The sequence below is a fragment of the Pseudophryne corroboree genome, chromosome 2 (genome assembly GCF_028390025.1).
Source record: "Pseudophryne corroboree isolate aPseCor3 chromosome 2, aPseCor3.hap2, whole genome shotgun sequence".
Classification (NCBI taxonomy): Eukaryota; Metazoa; Chordata; class Amphibia; order Anura; family Myobatrachidae; genus Pseudophryne; species Pseudophryne corroboree.
In genome coordinates, this window is record NC_086445.1 from 415,130,117 (window position 1) to 415,149,581 (window position 19,465).

Sequence of the window (19,465 nt, forward strand, 5' to 3'; positions counted from 1 at the left end):
GGGCAGCGGCATCTTGTCACATGCAGCCGCTACAAACTAAGAAGTGGCAGCATGTCTCCTGCCATCGCAGCCAGTCTGAGCCAGCAGGAGGCATCCACAATTTCAGTGATCGTGTTGTAATTGCGGCGTGTTCGCAATTTCAGTGTGATCACAGTGTTGGGACGGTGGGCTACATGCTGGGCGGCCCGCAGCATGCGATTCAAAGGACTGCAAATTCTGCTAAAAAGTAGAATTTGCAATCCTTACTAAATAACCCCGTTTGTCTAAATTTGACCTGCGACTTTGTACAAACAAATCTGGACACATGCATGGTGCGACTTACATGCACAGAAGAAGAAAAAAAATGAGATTTATGGTAAGAACTTACCGTTGTTAAATCTCTTTCTGCGAGGTACACTGGGCTCCACAATGATTCACATCAGGGTGTAGAGTAGGATCTTGATCCAAGGCTCCAACAGGCTCAAAGCTTTTGACTGTTCAGAAGATGCACAGCGCCGCCTCCTCTATAACCCCACCTCCATGCACAGGAGCTCAGTTTCATTAACCAGCCCAATGCAGTAGCAGGTACCAGAGATGACAATCACTCGTAGCCAATTACACCACACACCACAGTAGAGGGTGTCAGCAGCTATGCTATACAAACCCAAAGACGCTAAGTGCATCAGGGTGGGCGCCTTGTGGAGCCCAGTGTACCTCGCAGAAAGAGATTTAACAATGGTAAGTTCTTACCATAAATCTCGTTTTCTGCTGTGGGGTACACTGGGCTCCACAAGGATTCACATCGGGGATGTCCTAAAGCAGTTCCTTATGAGAGGCTATGCACTGTAGCGGGCACAAGAACCCGGCGTCCAAAGGAAGCATCCTGGGAAGCGGTGGTATCGAAGGCATAGAACCTAATGAACGTGTTCCCTGAGTACCACGTAGTCACCTTGCACAATTGTTAAAGGGGCGCACCATGGTGGGCTGCCCAAGAAGGTCCAACCAACCGAGTAGAATGGGCGTTGATGGTAGCAGGAACCGGACGACCAGCCTGTACATAAGCATGTGCAATCACCATTCTAATCCATCTGGCCAGTGTCTGCTTGGAAGCAGGCCAGCCACGTTTGTGAAAACCAAACAGCACAAAGAGAGAATCAGATTTCCTAATGGAGGAAGTTCTCTTCATATAGATATGGAGAGCCCGTACCACATCCAAAGACAGCTCTTTGGTAGACAACTCAGGAGAGTTAAAGGCCGGAACCACAATTTCCTGGTTAAGGTGGAAGGAAGACACCAGCTTGGATAAATAACCTGGCCATGTTCTAAGAACCGCCCGGTCCCTGTGCAAAATCAAATAAGGAGACTTACAGGATAAGGCCCCCAAATCCGATACTCGTCTAGCTGATGCAATAGCCAGTAAGAATAACAACTTAAGGGAAAGCCACTTAAGGTCAGCAGAGGGAAGAGGCTCAAACAGAGACCTCCAAAACCACTGCCAGATCCCAAGGAGCCACAGGTGGCACACAGGAGGCTGAATCCGCAACACACCCTGAGTGAATGTATGGACATCAGGCAGGGTAGCTATCTTTCTCTGAAACCAAACCGACAAGGCGGAGATATGAACCTTGAGGGAGGCCAGACGCAGGCCTAAGTCCAGGCCTTGTTGTAGAAAAGCCAATAGTTTGGCCGTACTAAACTTGAAAACGTCATGATTGTGAGATGCCCACCAAGTAAAGTAAGCATTCTGATCCGGTGAGGCAGGCCGTCCCACTTGGACAGAATCAACTTCTTCAGAGGGTGAGAATGGAATTGAGCATACTCCACCATGTCGAAAACCGACACCATGAGACCTAGCACTTGCATCGCCGAATGAATCGACACTTGTGGACAGGATAGGAAGCATCTGATCTTGTCCTGAAGTTTCAGGACGTTCTCCTGAGACAAGAACAACCGCTGGATGTGAGTGTCCAATAACGCTCCCAGGTGTACCATACTCCGAGCAGGAACCAGGGAGGATTTCTTCCAGTTGATCAGCCACCCGTGGGCTTTCATGCACTGGACCGTCAGATCAAGATGGACAAAACAAAAATTGGATAAACTTATGCGCCCAACATTTGATAGGAAATAAACAGATACTTATTCATAAGAGAGTTCTCAAGTCGCAATATCAAAACTGACGGTTCTTCTACGTCTTTCCTTTAAGTTGGAAGATCCAAGTCTTTTCCTCCAAACGTGAAAACCGTAGAAGGCAATGGAGGGGGGATAAAAAAACAAAGAAAAATCCAATGTGTAATACAGTCTCTTTTACTGATCAGAGATATAAAACAGTTCTGAAGGGATAGGGTCCTTTGAAGTGAATTCCCACTCTGTGTGCGATCTGTATTAGAGGACCACCCAAATCAACGTGATGGTATATGTTATGCTCACTTTGTGGCTTACATAAAGCAAGTGTTCTCATGCACATAAAGGTATATTTTTCTTTATATATTACTTCTCCCAGTTAATTCCCATATGGTGCTCAAATGGTCAGTTAGAAGGTCCGCTTACACGTTGCTTACTTGTAACGAGTAGATGTGATCATATAAAGGTATCTTTTAGTTATATTTCTCCAGAAGGAATGGTATTTTCATAGACTTCCCTCCAATGGATATTCAATATAACATGCAAAATAAATATGCAAATATCATGTGTAGACAATTCTTATCTCTATATTACTGCCATATAGATTGGTAAATGCTCAATTAGCTTAGTGATATCATTCAGGTGCTTGAAAGGAAGGGGTATTTCTGAGCAAGAAAAAAAGCAATTGTTTCCCCAGCACACTGAATGGATAACAGTAACCAGATATAAATCCCACATGATAATAGAATTCAGAGATCTTCGTTACACATATTTGCGCAAATGTGTGGTTAAGCCCCAAAGCCGCATCAAGGCCTCTCTGTATATTTGGGGTCCCTAGCGCTATATCTAGGTGCAGGGTGTGGCACCCCAAAACACCAGAATGAGCCAGAAAGCACAGCGTGACATACCAGTGTAAAAAACTATAGTGTTAATAAATTAGTATTTAGGAAGCCGAAGCTATAGAGAGGGTGATACAAACATGAAATGTAATTAAAATAGAGAAATAGTGTTAGAAAATTAATAAGTGAAAAGTGTTAATAGAATGTAAAGGTATGCCACACTAAAGCCATCCAGCTCAGCCAGTCCAGAGGCACCACACCTCACACCTCCATTACCCCAATCTGGGTCTAATATTAACCAGCAAGGAGTCACATGATAATGGCTCCTTACTAAAATATGTCTAAGCTAAGAGCTACTTACCTTGGAGCAACCCCATAATGCTCCATGTGGCATGTCAGGGCCTGCACCTCCTCCTAATGCAGAAACCTCTCTGCCTCTCACAACAGACATATAGATTGGTAAATGCTCAATTAGCTTAGTGGGATTTATATCTGGTTACTGTTATCCATTCAGTGTGCTGGGGAAACAATTGCTTTTTTTCTTGCTCTATATTACTGCGTAAGGGTGGGATGTTGTTTCACCTCTCCCACTTGATGAATATATATTTCCTTTAAGGATCACCACCATCATCAGAAAATGAAAATGAACCTCCACCAACGCGTTTCGACTAGTGCGGTCTTCCTCAGGAAGGTGGAGGTTCATTTTCATTTTCTGATACACCCAGACCATCTACCTAGAACTACCCGGCAGGAATGGTGAGCACATGAGGGCCCTTTTTATGTGATTTACCTATCCAGCTGGATTTCGTTGTTACATCTTCCCTAGGCTACGTTTGGTCCTAAACATCGTGGTGTATCAGTTGTTTTTATAGTTATTTCATGTTTTTTATATTTTTTATCAATAAATTCATCGTTGTATAATTGTCCACGGTGAAATTTTATTTGGAGTTTGGCTGTTTCCGAGCAGAGAGGAAAAGAAAACGCTACATGATTGTATCGAATTGTCACAAGTAAGCTGAAGTGTAAGCCTACTAACAATCGCTTCTCTTGATTATCTTTAACACTGGTTACCATTGTCTCCATTCACGAGTGAGCCTTAATCCATTTCAAACACTTGTGTGGTGATCCTTAAAGAAAATATATATTCATCAAGTGGGAGAGGTGAAACAACATCCCACCCTTACGCAGTAATATAGAGATAAGAATTGTCTACACATGATATTTGCATATTTATTTTGCATGTTATATTGAATATCCATTGGAGGGAAGTCTATGAAAATACCATTCCTTCTGGAGAAATATAACTAAAAGATACCTTTATATGATCACATCTACTCGTTACAAGTAAGCAACGTGTAAGCGGACCTTCTAACTGACCATTTGAGCACCATATGGGAATTAACTGGGAGAAGTAATATATAAAGAAAAATATACCTTTATGTGCATGAGAACACTTGCTTTATGTAAGCCACAAAGTGAGCATAACATATACCATCACGTTGATTTGGGTGGTCCTCTAATACAGATCGCACACAGAGTGGGAATTCACTTCAAAGGACCCTATCCCTTCAGAACTGTTTTATATCTCTGATCGGTAAAAGAGACTGTATTACACATTGGATTTTTCTTTGTTTTTTTATCCCCCCTCCATTGCCTTCTACGGTTTTCACGTTTGGAGGAAAAGACTTGGATCTTCCAACTTAAAGGAAAGACGTAGAAGAACCGTCAGTTTTGATATTGCGACTTGAGAACTCTCTTATGAATAAGTATCTGTTTATTTCCTATCAAATGTTGGGCGCATAAGTTTATCCAATTTTTGTTTTGTCCATATTGCCTTTCCAGTTTTGATAACACTGGTAGATATCCTATTGCTGCCTACATTATCCAGCGCAGGGGTCCACTCAACTGTCTTTTGCCGTCAGATCAAGATGACACAGGAGAAGTTCTGGGGAATTTGCCAGGATCAACAAATCGTCTAGGTACAGTAGTATCCTGACCCCTTGATGGAGAAGTGAAGCCGTCATGACTGCCATTACTTTGGTGAAAACTCGAGGAGCTGTTGTCAAACCAAAGGGTAATGCCCGAAATTGGTAATGAAGGTTGCCCACCGCGAACCTCAGGTATTGCTGATGAGACACTGCAATGGGAATATGCAGGTAGGCATCCTGTATGTCAAGGGAGACCATATAGTCCCCAGGCTCCAAGGCCAGAACAATAGAGCGCAAAGTTTCCATACGAAACTTGGAGACCCGCACATACTTGTTCAAGGACTTCAGATTGAGAATGGGCCGCGAGGACCCTTTTGGCTTTGGGACTAGAAACAGCGGTGAATAGTACCCCTAGCCTCTCTGAGCCAGAGGCACTTGTACCATCACTCCTGTTGTCAGGAGGGAATGTACCACTGAATGCAGAATGTTTGTTTTTTTCGGGTCCAGAGGAACATCTGTCAGGCAAAATCGATGAGGGGGACGATTCTTGAAGGGTACGGCATAACCTCGAGTGACGACTTCCCTTACCCAGGTATCTGAAGTGGTCTTCAACCATTCCTGGGCAAAACCCAGAAGTCGGCCCCCACCCCGGGATCCCCCAGAGGGAGGCCCGTCCCATCATGCAGTAGGCTTGTCAGTTTTGGAAGCAGGCTGACGGCCAGCCCAGGCTCGCTTAGGTCTGGGCTTGGCAGGTCTGGAAGCATAAGTTTGCGTTGGGTACGCCTGACCTTTTGCTTTACCTGAAGGACGAAAGGGCCGAGGGAAAGTACTTTTAGCCTTCTATGCGGAAGGATCCGTACTAGGTAGGCAAGCTGTTTTAGCAGTAGCCAGATCAGCCACAATCTTATTGAGGTCTTCTCCAAAGAGAATGTCTCCCTTGAAAGGAAGCACCTCCAGGGTTTTCTTGGAATCCATATCCACCAACCAGGATCTCAACCAAAGGATACGTCTGACCAAGACGGACGTAGTATCAGCCTTGGCCGCCAGCACCCCGGCATCGAAGACCACCTCCTTAAGGTACAGAGAAGCCGTGGTAATATAGGAGAGACATTGTCAAGCATGCTTAGACGCGTTGGAAGGCAGTCCAGCCTCAAGCTCCTGAGCCCACGCCTCAACAGCTTCAGCAGCCCAAGTTGCTACAATGGTTGGCCTATGCACAGCCCCCGTTAGGGTATAAATTGCTTTTAAACAACCCTCCACCCATTTATCCGTCGGTTCCTTCAGAGAGGTGATGGTAGTTACTGGCAGAGCAGAGGAAACAACCCTACGCGCCACATGAGAATCAACGGGCGGAGGGGTTTCCCAATTCTTACATACCTCCGCAGAGAGAGGATAGCGAGCCAACAGTCTCTTATTCGGTGTAAATTTTGTCCCTGGATTTTCCCAGGATTCCTGACATATGTCGACCAGGTGTTCAGAATGAGGTAAAACTTGTTTAACCACCTTCTTACATTTAAACCTTTCCGGTTTCTTAGAGACAGCCTCAGGCTCAGGATCATCAGACACCTGAAGAATGAGCCTAACCGCTTCAATCAAATCCGGGACATCCACTAATGACTTCCCTTCCTCATCAGAAACATCTCTATCAGTGTCTGTGGGATCAGTTTATGCACCATCCTCACCAGAGGATGTGTCTGGGATAGCGGTGGATTGGGAGGAGGTAATGGCCCGTTTAAAAGACAACTTAGTCTTAGGCGGGCGAGAGTGACACTTAGATTTAGTCAGTGACCGGTAAAAATCCTGTAACTGAGTGGAGATTTGATCTGCCCATGACGGATTAATAGCAGAGACCATAAACTGCTGCAGTGGCACAGGTGGTCCCACAGGTGGTGCCAATTTAGTTAAAAACATGTTTAATAGCGTGGAAAATGTAGCCCAAGGTGGGTCATTTGAAGCCCCAGGTGCTACCGACCCACTGGGGGGTAAGGAACCCCCTGAACCTGAACTCTCAGCTGTCATATTATCCTCCATTACATCCGCAGCCTCACTACCACAGAATGTGGGAGAAGCCCCAGCGTCGTTGCCACGTGTAGCAGACATAACAGTGTGCACAATATCGGGCAACCAGGTACAAGGGGTGTAGCAGCAATATGCCTAGCAAGAGCACCCGTGAAATGTGACTATGACAGCATAGACCGGGAGTTCAAGAGATATAAACGTATATGGTGACTATAAATCACAAGTAAAAATACACAGAAGGTATATCTTATGATACAATCCTATATTAAACAAAAAGACACCTGATACACTTAGCCCCCTCAGGTATAGCAATATAGGAGCAACACGCTGAGTGAAATACCCTGTAATGAGGCAACCACGCAGCAGCTACATGCACACACACAACTATAGTCACAAGCGTACCATGCAGAAATTATGCACCATAAAACTACACTGGACTAGCAATACAAAGTAATACTCACTATGGCTATATGTGTTAACAATAGATATAACAAACACAGTAAAGACTGGATGTATATCACAGGGTGTTTATACCACACAACCATGAATGTGTGCGCTCTTTCTTAACTAACACTGTCCCAGTGACAGGTAGAATACTTAAGTGTCTTGTAGGAAACACAGCACTGGCAGTCAGGCGGTTCTACAGAGGAGGATTTGCCCAAGCAGTCCAAGGAACAGCACTGCTCTATCAGTGATGGCTGCTGGCCAGGAGTGAGGGAGATATATGCAGCTCCAGGGCGGGAACATTCATAGAAATGGTGCCCTGGGGCAGGGGGGAGGGGCTACAGGTCCAACCTGTCCCCCTGCTGGCATCCCCACCGGGCGCTGCGGGCAGTGTAAAACGGAGGATGTATAATAAAATACCCCATGACCTGTGCCCATGAGATGTCCCTGGTGGCTAGTGGAGCGGCTGCCCAGTAATCAGTGTCCACGCCAGCGCACGCGCGGCCCGCCTCCTATGGCCCCGATGGATCGCGATAAAGAGCAGGCACAGAAGCCCCTTACCTCTCCCTTATCTGCAGCCCCACAATCCGGGAGAACGGCAGCTTGTGTGTGACTTACGTTATGAAAGGAACCGGCGTCTCCGCTTCAGTGACCTGGCAACCAGGGTGCGGGAGTATACAGTGCCGCTGGGGGAGAGGGAGCCGCACACAGACAAGTCAGAAAGACTTTGCCTGCAGCAGCCCTTGAAGTCTTGTAGAAAAAATCTTCTTTTCTCCTGTCATTTAAGCTATCAATAGACAGCATGAGGCAGCCCTCCTGTTAAGTGCCTGCTTACTGCATGGCACCAACTTACAAACTGTGCATGGAGGCGGGGTTATAGAGGAGGCAGCGCTGTGCATCTTGGGAACAGTCAAAAGCTTTGAGCCTGTTGGTGCCTTGGATCAAGATCCTACACCCCGGTGTAAATCCTTGTGGAGCCCAGTGTACCCCGCAGCAGAAATGGTCTAAGTGAATATCAGCATGCAACTCTAAAACAAGCTATATATATATATATATATATATATATATATATATATACACTGCTCAAAAAATAAAGGGAACACTAAAAATAACACATCCTAGATCTAAATGAATGAAATATTCTTATTAAATACTTTGTTCTTTACATAGTTGAATGTGCTGGCAACAAAATCACACAAAAATTATCAATGGAAATCAAATTTATTAACCCATGGAGGTCTGGATTTGGAGTCACCCTCAAAATTAAAGTGGAAAAACACACTACAGGCTGATCCAACTTTGATGTAATGTCCTTAAAACAAGTCAAAATGAGGCTCAGTAGTGTGTGTAGCATCCACGTGCCTGTATGACCTCCCTACAACCCACACAAGGGGTTCAGGTAGTGCAGCTCATCCAGGATGGCACATCAATGTGAGCTGTGGCAAGAAGATTTGCTGTGTCTGTCAGCGTAGTGTCCAGAGCATGGAGGTGCTACCAGGAGACAGGCCAGTACATCAGGAGACGTGGAGGAGGCCGTAGGAGGGCAACAACCCAGTAGCAGGACCGCTACCTCCGCCTTTGTGCAAGGATGAACAGGAGGAGCACTGCCAGAGCCCTGCAAAATGACCTCCAGGAAGCCACAAATGTGCATGTATCTACTCAAACGATCAGAAACAGACTCCATGAGGGTGGTATGAGGGCCCGATGCCCACAGGTGGGGGTTGTGCTTACAGCCCAACACCGTGCAGGATGTTTGGCATTTGCCAGAGAACACCAAGATTGGCAAATTCGCCACTGGCGCCCTGTGCTCTTCACAGATGAAAGCAGGTTCTCCCTGAGCACATGTGACAGACGTGACAGAGTCTGGAGATGCCAAGGAGAACGTTCTGTTGCCTGCAACATCCTCCAGCATGACCGGTTTGGCAGTGGGTCAGTAATGGTGTGGGGTGGCATTTCTTTGGGGGGCCACACAGCCCTCCATGTGCTTGCCATAGGTAGCCTGACTGCCATTAGGTAACGAGATGAGATCCTCAGACACCTTGTGAGACCATATGCTGATGCGGTTGGCCCTGGGTTCCTCCTAATGCAAGACAATGCTAGACCTCATGTGGCTGGAGTGTGTCAGCAGTTCCTGCAAGACGAAGGCATTGATGCTATGGACTGGCCCGGCCGTTCCCCAGACCTGAATCCAATTGAGCACATCTAGGACATCATGTCTCACTCCATCCACCGATGCCACGTTGCACCACAGACTGTCCAGGAGTTGGCGGATTCTTTAGTCCAGGTCTGGGAGGAGATCCCTCAGGAGACCATCCGCCACCTCATCAGGAGCATGCCCAGGCATTGTAGGGAGGTCATACAGGCATGCGGAGGCCACACACACTACTGAGCCTCATTTTGACTTGTTTTAAGGACATTACATCAAAGTTGGATCAGCCTGTAGTGTGTTTTTCCACTTTAATTTTGAGGGTGACTCCAAATCCAGACCTCCATGGATTTATAAATTTGATTTCCATTGATAATTTTTGTGTGATTTTGTTGTCAGCACATTCAACTATGTAAAGAACAAAGTATTTAATAAGAATATTTCATTCATTCAGATCTAGGATGTGTTATTTTAGTGTTCCCTTTATTTTTTTGAGCAGTGTATATACAGTATATATATTACCTAAAGTGTAATAAGTAGTGCACTGTGCAGTAGAACATGAACTAAGGTTCCAAATTCAGTAAATCTATTCATTTGGTCTCAAAAGTTAATTTTGCACCATAATCTATTGTACTATTTAATTTATTCTTTATGACTTTATATTTCAATTCAGCAAATATGGTTTGGAAACTGCACTGTGATGATTGTGTTTATGAAGTAAAAATATTGATAAGTAAAAAAACTTTAGTTAGCCAGTAGTGAGCAGGCCCGGCAACAGGGTGGGACAAAGGGGACAGTCGTATGGGGCCACGAGGGTCAGAGGGGCCTGGCCGGGGGTCAGGGCAGGCCCGGCACCAAACACTCACGCACAGTATGTGATTTACACTGACATCACTGTCTGTTGTTGACAGACGGTGATAATCAGTGCTGAGTTGCTGCAGCGGACCTGTGCTCCCCCCTCCCCTCCTCCATAGTGCCACATGATAGCAATCTTGCATATGTAATGAGCGGCAGACCAGAGTGACGTCATGCCGCTCATTACATATGCAGAAACTGGTCCGGGGCGGGCGGGATGGATGCCACTGCCGCATGGTGCCGGCCGGCGTGGGAGCGGACACAGTGGCTAGCTGGGTGCCACATGATGAGGCTATCTCCGGCAGCCCTGAGCAAGCAGCCCTTCCCCCATGCCTGGGAACAGGGGGAGGGACTGGGACACACAGTGCAAGTGCAGCAGCATCTAATAGAGGGGGAGCTGGAGCTGCCCTGTGACAGAGAGAGGAGATTTAGAAGGTATGTTTCTCTGCCTGGCAGCAGACAGCTCCGCCTGTACTGTGTGTGTGTGTGTGTGTGTGTGTGTGTGTGTGTGTGTGTGTGTGTGAGTGTGCCCATATACAATCTGTGTTTCAGTTTGCATCTGGTCCCTACACAGTGTATGTTGTGTGTGTGTGTGTGTGTGTGTGTGTGTCAAAGTGCTCATATACAATCTGTTTTTGTTTCAGCGTGCTCCTGGCCTGTGTGTGGGTGTCAGTGTTTTCCTGGGACTTGTACCATATGTGTGTGTCAGTGTGCCCTCTATACAATCTATGTAACGTGTATAAGCATGTCCTCGGTGGCGTAACGTGTATAAGTGTTTCCTCTGTGGTATAATGTGTATAAGTGTCTCCTCTGTGGTGTAGCATGTATAAGCGGCTGCTCTGTGGTGTAACGTGTATAAGCGTCTCTTCTGTGGTGTAACGTGTATAAGCGGCTGCTCTGTGGTGTAAGGTGTATAAGCATCTCTTCTGTGGTGTAATGTGTATAAGCGACTATACTGTGGTGTTACGTGTATATGGGTCTCCTCTGTGGTGTAACGTGTTTAAGCGCCTCTACTGTGGTGTGGCGTCGCATGTATAATGGGCTTTCTGTGGCATATCATGTATATTGGGCTCTACTGTGTGGTGTATATATTTTACTAAGGGGCGCAAAAATATATATTCGCATACCAAAATAATTAGGCTAGTGCTGGCCCTGGATCAGGGACACCTAATACGGAACTGCAGCTCCTATAACTACTTTTTAAACTGCTCTCCTGTCCGTTGCCAATTTAGTAAAAAAGCTAATTAAAAGACTTTGGCCAAACCAACCTTTCCCCCCTCCCCCTGCCTGTCACTTGGTCTAGTCCATCCCAGTGGTGCATACTGGTGTCACAACGTCATGACGAAGATGCTGCACCAGCCCTTCCCTGTCTCTTGCCACTGACTGGCATCACAGCTTCTTGCTTGCGCCGGACACGAGCGTGTGATGGTGCCATTTACAGACTGCAGCAGCCCCCCACAGCCCCACAGCTGTGCTGCCTACAGACAAGAGAGCTGTAGTGACAGTGAGTCCCTCCTGGGTCCTTGCACTCCTGGGGGGGAGTGGGGAGAGCTGAGGGGGCCCCCAAAGATATAGATGTACGGGGCCCCATAATTTCTGTTGCCGGCCCTGGTAGTGAGTTCAGATTTTACATTTAGAAAAGTGAACTTATGCTCACAGAATTTACTAAACATGTTTGTAATAATAAGATAATATTATTAAACACTTTAAACAGATGGGCTTGGTGGTGTACACCTGCCATTAAACAGCTATGTGAAGAAGAAGAAGAAGAAGAAGAAGAAGAAGAAGAAGAAGAAGAAGAAGAAGAAGAAGAAGAAGAAGAAGAAGAAGAAGAAGAAGAAGAAGAAGAAGAAAAAAGCACATTTTGGTGGTAATTTTAAATAGTGGTAATGCAATGCAATTCATTCCATTAATATAACAATAATAAATCCCATTAAAATGTTATATGTTATATTGTGTCACACAGTGGCTTTTGCATTTTTATAATGGGTGCAATGTGTATGGTGCACACGGGCCCCTGGGTGAAGGGGGGGCCCACATAGCAAACACTGCACCCATATTTTATACGATTTCATTCAGAGTTCAGCATTGGATGCTGCAATCGTGGCAAAAATCGCACCCAGAATGCGCAGTAGTTACAATGGTCTCCGAAACATGGCGGGTGCCATGTTTCCAGAGACTTGCGAATGCGCAGTAGACTCCAGTAAATGCCTAAGAATACTGTACCATGCAGAAGAGGCGGCTTACCCGGAGGTGCACACGGCGCCCCCTCTATTAAAATGCTCCTGCACAGCGATGAATCATAAAATGGATAAATATATGTTAGGCCAAGGAACACTGACCTGTTCTTCAGCAAACTGTTGCCATTTCAGAAGAATTTCCTGTAAGAGAATCCACCTGTCCTCTGTCCACCTGCAAATGGCAGCCCAGCGGTCTCCCAAATTCTGAAAATTAGAAATGACATAATGGAAATATGATTACATATATTCTAAATAAAGCATACATTTCCTGCATGAGAAAATCCTATTAGGATAACTGAAACTACCACAGTGTGGTTTAGTGTGAAATATTTAGATCTGATTCGCTCCTTTCTTCAAAGAACGTGCCTTATCCTGATTCGAGTTCACAGAATTCCTAAGCAGTCATTAGGTTCACTCCATCTGAAATGCCAAAGAAACCACTTTCTGTTCTGCAATCTTGCTTAGACCATGTGAACCGTATAAATGGAGAGTATTATGTTCTCACATCCAGGTCTTTCTTACAGGCAGTGATGCCCTACGCAATAATAACTTAAAGGTGATTTCCTTTGGAGTCATGCTGGGAGAGACATGGGACTATTTTACAGAGCTCCTCAAATGCTCTTGAAATTCACATTTTAGTAGCAATTTATAATGTATGCTCGCTACATTTCTTATCAGAAATTAACCAGTGAAGTAAATTGCACTATAAATAATAATTTTTAACCACCTATACTTATATGATAACACCCAACACCCTCTACTTTATAGTTACAACTGGATACATTTATTGCTGGTAGCTACAGTACCAAGCAGAAAAAAAAAAGAGAAAGAAAATTAATGAAAAAATAATATAAAATTATTTCTCTGGTAGCTCACTTACTAGTTCTGCTTGATGGCCCACTTACACACTGAAGTTCATAAAAACACTTATCGCAATGAGAACAGCCCAGCCAGTTTACTGTCAGCAATTCTAACCCTTACATGAGTTTGGGTGAGAACAGGCAGGAATGGTTGTCATAGGGAGTGGCCAAATGTGGCATTGCTGGGCACAGCAGCAAAATCTGGGCTTCACTGCTCATAAGCAAACCCTGTGCATGCTCTAAAGATGTTTTAGCACTATGCTTCCAGGACCAGCAGGATGCTTAGAAGAGTAGAGTGGAAGCCTCCAGTGTAGGTTGTTGGAAATGTTTGTGGCGGTATGGCAAATGTGTACTGTATACACCAGTGGAATGTCCTATGACCACAATGAACCCAATTGCTTAACCAGTAAGTGTTTTATTGAAGATACTGTAGCAGTTTGTACAGCCGTATTCACTGTGAGACACTGGTTTGGTGTATAGTGGAGCTTGTAGCGGAGCAGGGTTTGATGCAGCTTCCCAGCCAGTGATTGTATACAAGGTGTGAGTAGTGGTGCAGGATGCTGGAACAGCAGTAAAATAGGATAAAGTTTCTGGTGATTTGGAGCTAAATGGAAGACATCTGTCTCCCACAATGTTGCTCTTACATAGTGGCAAGATGGCACCGCTCATGCACAGTTCTAACTACAGAGGTCATCTTGGTAAGGAAATGAAGCCTCCCCTCAAGATCAACATGGCGTATGCACAGTAGCGCACTCCAATATCTACATGTACATGGATTGCTCCAGAATTTCCAGGCCTATTGCAGCCAAACACACTGCACACTTTCTTAGTGTATGGTGCTCTCTGTGCCTGTATTCTTCTACATAGCAGTCTATGGGTGCATCCCCTAGTGTTAATGACCTTGTGCCAAGTGTCACTTAGAGGAGGAGCTACAGAATGTGATGTAATTTCCTGCTCCTCCATCTTAGAGAGACCTTAGAGTAAATGCAAGCATGCAGAGCTGAGACCAGGAGCGGATCTCAGCTACAGAGACTTACAGCGTTCCTTTGCATGTATCGTGGTTCCGGAGCAGACGCTTAGCCGGATGCCACATCTTCTCTATAGCAGGAGTCAGACTGCATGGCTGTGCAGTCCTCCATCCCTCACCACCAGAGATAACTCCTGATAAGTACCTCTACCACTGCTGTTACCTAGTATGATATAAGGGGCCCAGTTACCTATATCAGTATTACATATGAGTCTCCTGTGTTTACTGAATAAACCTGCATTACTGTTTAAGATCATTAAGTGTGTAGACTGATGCCACTGCACCAGGCAATCCAAAACACTCTGCCAACACCCTTTTATCAGTAACAACATTTTCACATCGCAGTCACAGCAAAAAATCACAGTGTACCAGGTATGCTGGGCTATAATTTTAATGACACAGGAAATAACTGTACACCTATACAAAGTCGCAGATGAAGCACAACAGAACTTGGTGTGAGGAAAATATGTGTCCGCTTGCATGAGAGCACAGATTTTACACAGTTTTAGACTCGGTGGCACACATGTACAAGTATTGCACACCAAATTGATCAGTATAATATCTAGCAATGTAGATTTGTTGCTTATACAGATGGAGCCACACTAGTTTTGACTCCGTCTGTGCTGGGGCACTCCCATCACAGCGTCTTGGATGTGCGTCATGTGAGACACGCATGTGCCCCATTCACTGCAACGGGAGTGTCTCTGTGCACTACCATAGCGTGGCTAAGAGCCGGATCACCTACTCATGCCGGGAATGCACGTTTGCAATGGAGCGCATCAGATGAGTGCAGCTCCATCTGTATGCGTTTTAATTATGCACATTTTTTATGCAAAAAAGTCACTTGTGCAGAAAACAAGGGCTATTTGGTGTGCTAGGAGGAGCTATTTGGCGTGATTGAAGCAACAGTAAGAAGGACAAATCTGTTATTATAATATGCATGTTATCGACCATGGTAAGCTCTTATAAAGTGTGTATTGAATGCATTGCTCACATTTTATCCAGCACAATTTGCAATTCAATTTAGTGCTGCATTTCTCTTAGTAAAGGTTTTATTTTGATTGCACTTTGAAGCAACAACTCCTTCCCCGTGCTTTACTATCATGATGCATCAATTTGCATTATTATTCCCTAAACCAAATGTTTTTTATAATACTCAGTATTTTATTTCTGTAAAATCACCTGTCCTCATTATCTATTGTTTTCATTCCTTTTAAGCCTAGAAAAGTAATGTAATACTAAAATAAAACAGGATAATAAAAGGTAAAATTTTGAAAACAGAAGTTTGCATGCGTTAAGGCTGCTGGGGAAATTTAATGCTTGTTTTATCTGTTTCTAAGCAGCATATTAGGCATTTGGGATCACCCACGAATTTATAATCACACAAGATTATTAAAATGTGCTCATTACACGAGACCACATAGTAGGCTTCAGAGTGGAAATTTATTAAGGAAACTGAGCAAACAAATGGAATACAATTTCATGATCTCCCGAAATGTTATTAATAGCAACATTTAAAAATGTTCCATTCAGTTTTCATTACTTTTTGATTGTGGATATAAATCTGGTATTCATTATTTTAAATTATGTTGATCGATTTGGGGCTTTTGTAACAAAAAAAAGTTACTTTCTAAAAAATTACATACCAGAACATATTTACATTCATTTGCATGCTTAATTTAACATAGATCAGTCTGGTATATTTGCTAAGTTATTGTAATTGACAAACTGTATGTCAGAGGAGACAAAACCCAAACAGAAGTGGGCTCATAAAGGGATCCGATATGGGAACTTAGGGGCAGATGTATTAACATGGAGACGGGATAAAGAAGTGATAAACCAGTGATATGTGCAAGGTGATAAAGGCACCAGCCAATCAGCTCCAATATGTAAATTAACAGTTAGGATTTGATTGGCTGCTGCCTTTATCACCTTGCACATATCACTGGTTTATCACTTCCTTGTGCCTTCTCCAGTTTACTACATCTACCCCATTATTATGGTGCTAGACCCAATGGGGGAGATTCAAATGTTTGAAAAGTCGATTGGGTATCTGTTTTTTCCTGTCTATTAGTTAGGGAAAAACCGACTACCAACTGACTTTTCAAACATTTGAATCTCCCCCAATATGTCTTACTTAATTTGAATTTGCTTTATCTGGAGAAGTAATGAGAAGGGTGTCATAAGACAACTAAATTTACAGAACAAGGTTGAGGATGGCTTTCTGTGCATTAATGACATAATCAATAGCTAATTGGTGCGTTTTCTTGAAAATAATTGCTGAAAGAGAAGTTCTGAGTAACAAAAAAAAATCTTCATGAAAAATAATCTGACACTGGATCACCACTATGTCACAGCAGAAGATCAATAAGCCCAGCCAGTAGACAGTGAGTAAAAAGAGCTGACATTATAGCTCATACTGTAGTTTGGACTTTGTAAGCCAAAGTCTTTCGCAAGGAGAGAGTCCTGTTTTTCCTAAAGGAATGATAATGGTCCCAGCACTGTCATTATACATACATCCCACCTAGGTTGTTATATACTGTAAGTTGTCATCAAAATTATTGTCAGTTTGGTAGCAACACGTTACAATGGGCCTGATTCATGTTAGTTAGTAAAGCAAAAAAAGAAGGCAATTGAGCAAAACCATGTTGCACTGCAGATGGGACAGATGTAATGGATTGGTTATGGGATCTCAACAGCCAGGAAGCAGGCAGTCAGAAAACCAATAGCGGCATCCTGACGGTCAGCACCCCCACACATTTTAGTAAGCCTGTTATCCCTTCTTCTTATCTTCCCCCTAACTAGAGATGTGCGGCGGGCACATGTCGTGTTTTGTGTTTTGTGTTTTGGTTCTGTTTCTGGTTCCATGCTTGTGTTTTGGATCTGGATTGGTTTTGCCAAAAAAACCCTTTAGTGTTTTGGTTTTGGATCTGGATGATTTTTGGGAAAAAAACAAACATAAAAACAGCTAAAATCACAGAATTTGGGGGTAATGTTGATCCTATGGTATTATTAACCTCAATAACATTAATTTCCACTCATTTCTAGTCTATTCTGAACAACCCACACCTAACAACTTTGTTTTTCGGCCAAAAGGTTGCACCGAGATGGTTGTATGACTAAGCTAAGCAACAGAAGTGTGCGGCATAAACATCTGGCCCATCTAGGAGTGGCACTGTAGGGGCAGACAGGATGACACTTAAAAAAAGTAGTCCCCAAACAACACATCATGCAAAGAAGTAAAAAAGGTGCACCAAGGTTGCTGGATGGCTAAGCTTAGTGACAAAAGTGTGCGACACAAACACCTGGCCCATCTAGGAGTGGCACTGCAGTGGCAGACAGGATGGCACTTAATAAAAATAGTCCCCAAACAGCACATCATGCAAAGAAGTAAAAAAGAGGTGAAATGAGGTAGCTGTATGGCTAAGCTAAGCGACACAAGTGTGCGGCACAAGCACCTGGCCCATCTAGGAGTGGCACTTCAGTGGCAGACAGGATGGCACTTAAAAAAAAAAACAGTCCCCAAGCAGCATATCATGCACAGAAGTAAAAGAGGTGCAATGAGGTAGCTGTACACCTGGCCGATCTAGGGTTGGCACTGCAGTCCCACTGCACTAATGGCGGATACCGGACGCACGTCTAACACCAACACAGCTGTCAAGGCCTCAGTTATCCGCTTTGCAACAGGATGACTGCTGTCATATTTCATCTTCCTCGCAAAGGACTGTTGGACAGTCATTTGATTAGTTGAAGTAGTACAAGTGGTCTTCGACTTCCCCTCTGGGATGACGATCGACTCCCAGCAGCAACAACAGCAGCGGCAGCAGCAGCAGTATGAGGAAGTGGCTATTGATTATTCCCTATTTTATCCTCCAAATTTTTGTTCTCCATTATTTTTCTGGAATTATATAACAAAATGCAGCAAAGGAGAGCATACCTCTACACCACACAGAGCAAACCCTGCAAAAATTGTTTGGATTAAATATTAATAACCCCTTTATTTGGAGTAAATAATATACAGCACAGGACAGCACCACTGAACTTATATGGCAGCACCGTTGGACTGGACTTATATGGCAGTACCACTGGACTGGATTTATACACAAGTACCACTGGATTTATACGCCAGTATCACTGGACTTATAAGGCAGTATCACTAAATTTATACAGCAGTATCACTGGATTTATACGGCAGTATCACTGGACTGGATTTATACTGCAGTACCACTGGACATATACGGCAGTATCACTGGATTTATATGGCAATATCACTAGACTTATACAGCAGTACCACTGGATTTATATGGCAGTACCACTGAACATATACGGCAGTATCACTGGAATTATATGGCAGTACCACTGGAAATATACGGCAGTATCACTGGATTTATACGGCAGTACCACTGGACATATACAGCACTATCACTGGATTTACATGCCAGTATCACTGGACTTATAAGGCAGTATCACTGGATTTATACAGCAGTATCACTGGATTTATACAGCCGTATCATTGGACTGGATTTATATGCCATTACCACTGGATTTATACGGCAGTACCACTGGACATATATACGGCAGTATCACTGGATTTATACGGCAGTTCCACCTGAACATATACGCCAGTACCACTGGATTTATATGGCAGTATCACTGGAATTATATGGCAGTACCACTGGACATATACGGCAGTATCACTGAACTGGATTTATACGGCAGTACCACTGGACATATATGGCAGTATCACTGGACTTGATTTATACGCCAGTACCACAGGATTTATATGACAGTACCACTGGAATTATATGGCATTACCACTGGACATATACGGCAGTATCACTGAACTGGATTTAAATGGCAGTGCCACTGGACATACTGTATACGGCAGTATCACTGGATTTATATGGCAGTATCATTGGATTTATATGGCAGTATCACTGGACTGGATTATATGCTAGTACCACTGGATTCATACGGCAGTACCACTGGACATATACAACAAAATCA

General features: G+C 44.1%; 1 protein-coding gene across 9 annotated transcripts in view; it reads right to left on the reverse strand.

Moving 5' to 3' along the window:
* Positions 1-19,465, reverse strand: part of DMD (dystrophin) — a 3,641,189-nt gene that overhangs the window by 2,322,827 nt on the left and 1,298,897 nt on the right. For all 9 annotated transcript variants that reach the window (XR_010221499.1, XM_063953479.1, XM_063953476.1 and 6 more), the window contains one exon: positions 12,674-12,775. Coding sequence is in view for 8 of the 9 variants with exons in the window: in XM_063953479.1 (XP_063809549.1) it covers positions 12,674-12,775 (102 nt within the window). In the remaining variant the exon portion in view is untranslated. The remainder of the gene's footprint in view (positions 1-12,673; positions 12,776-19,465) is intronic.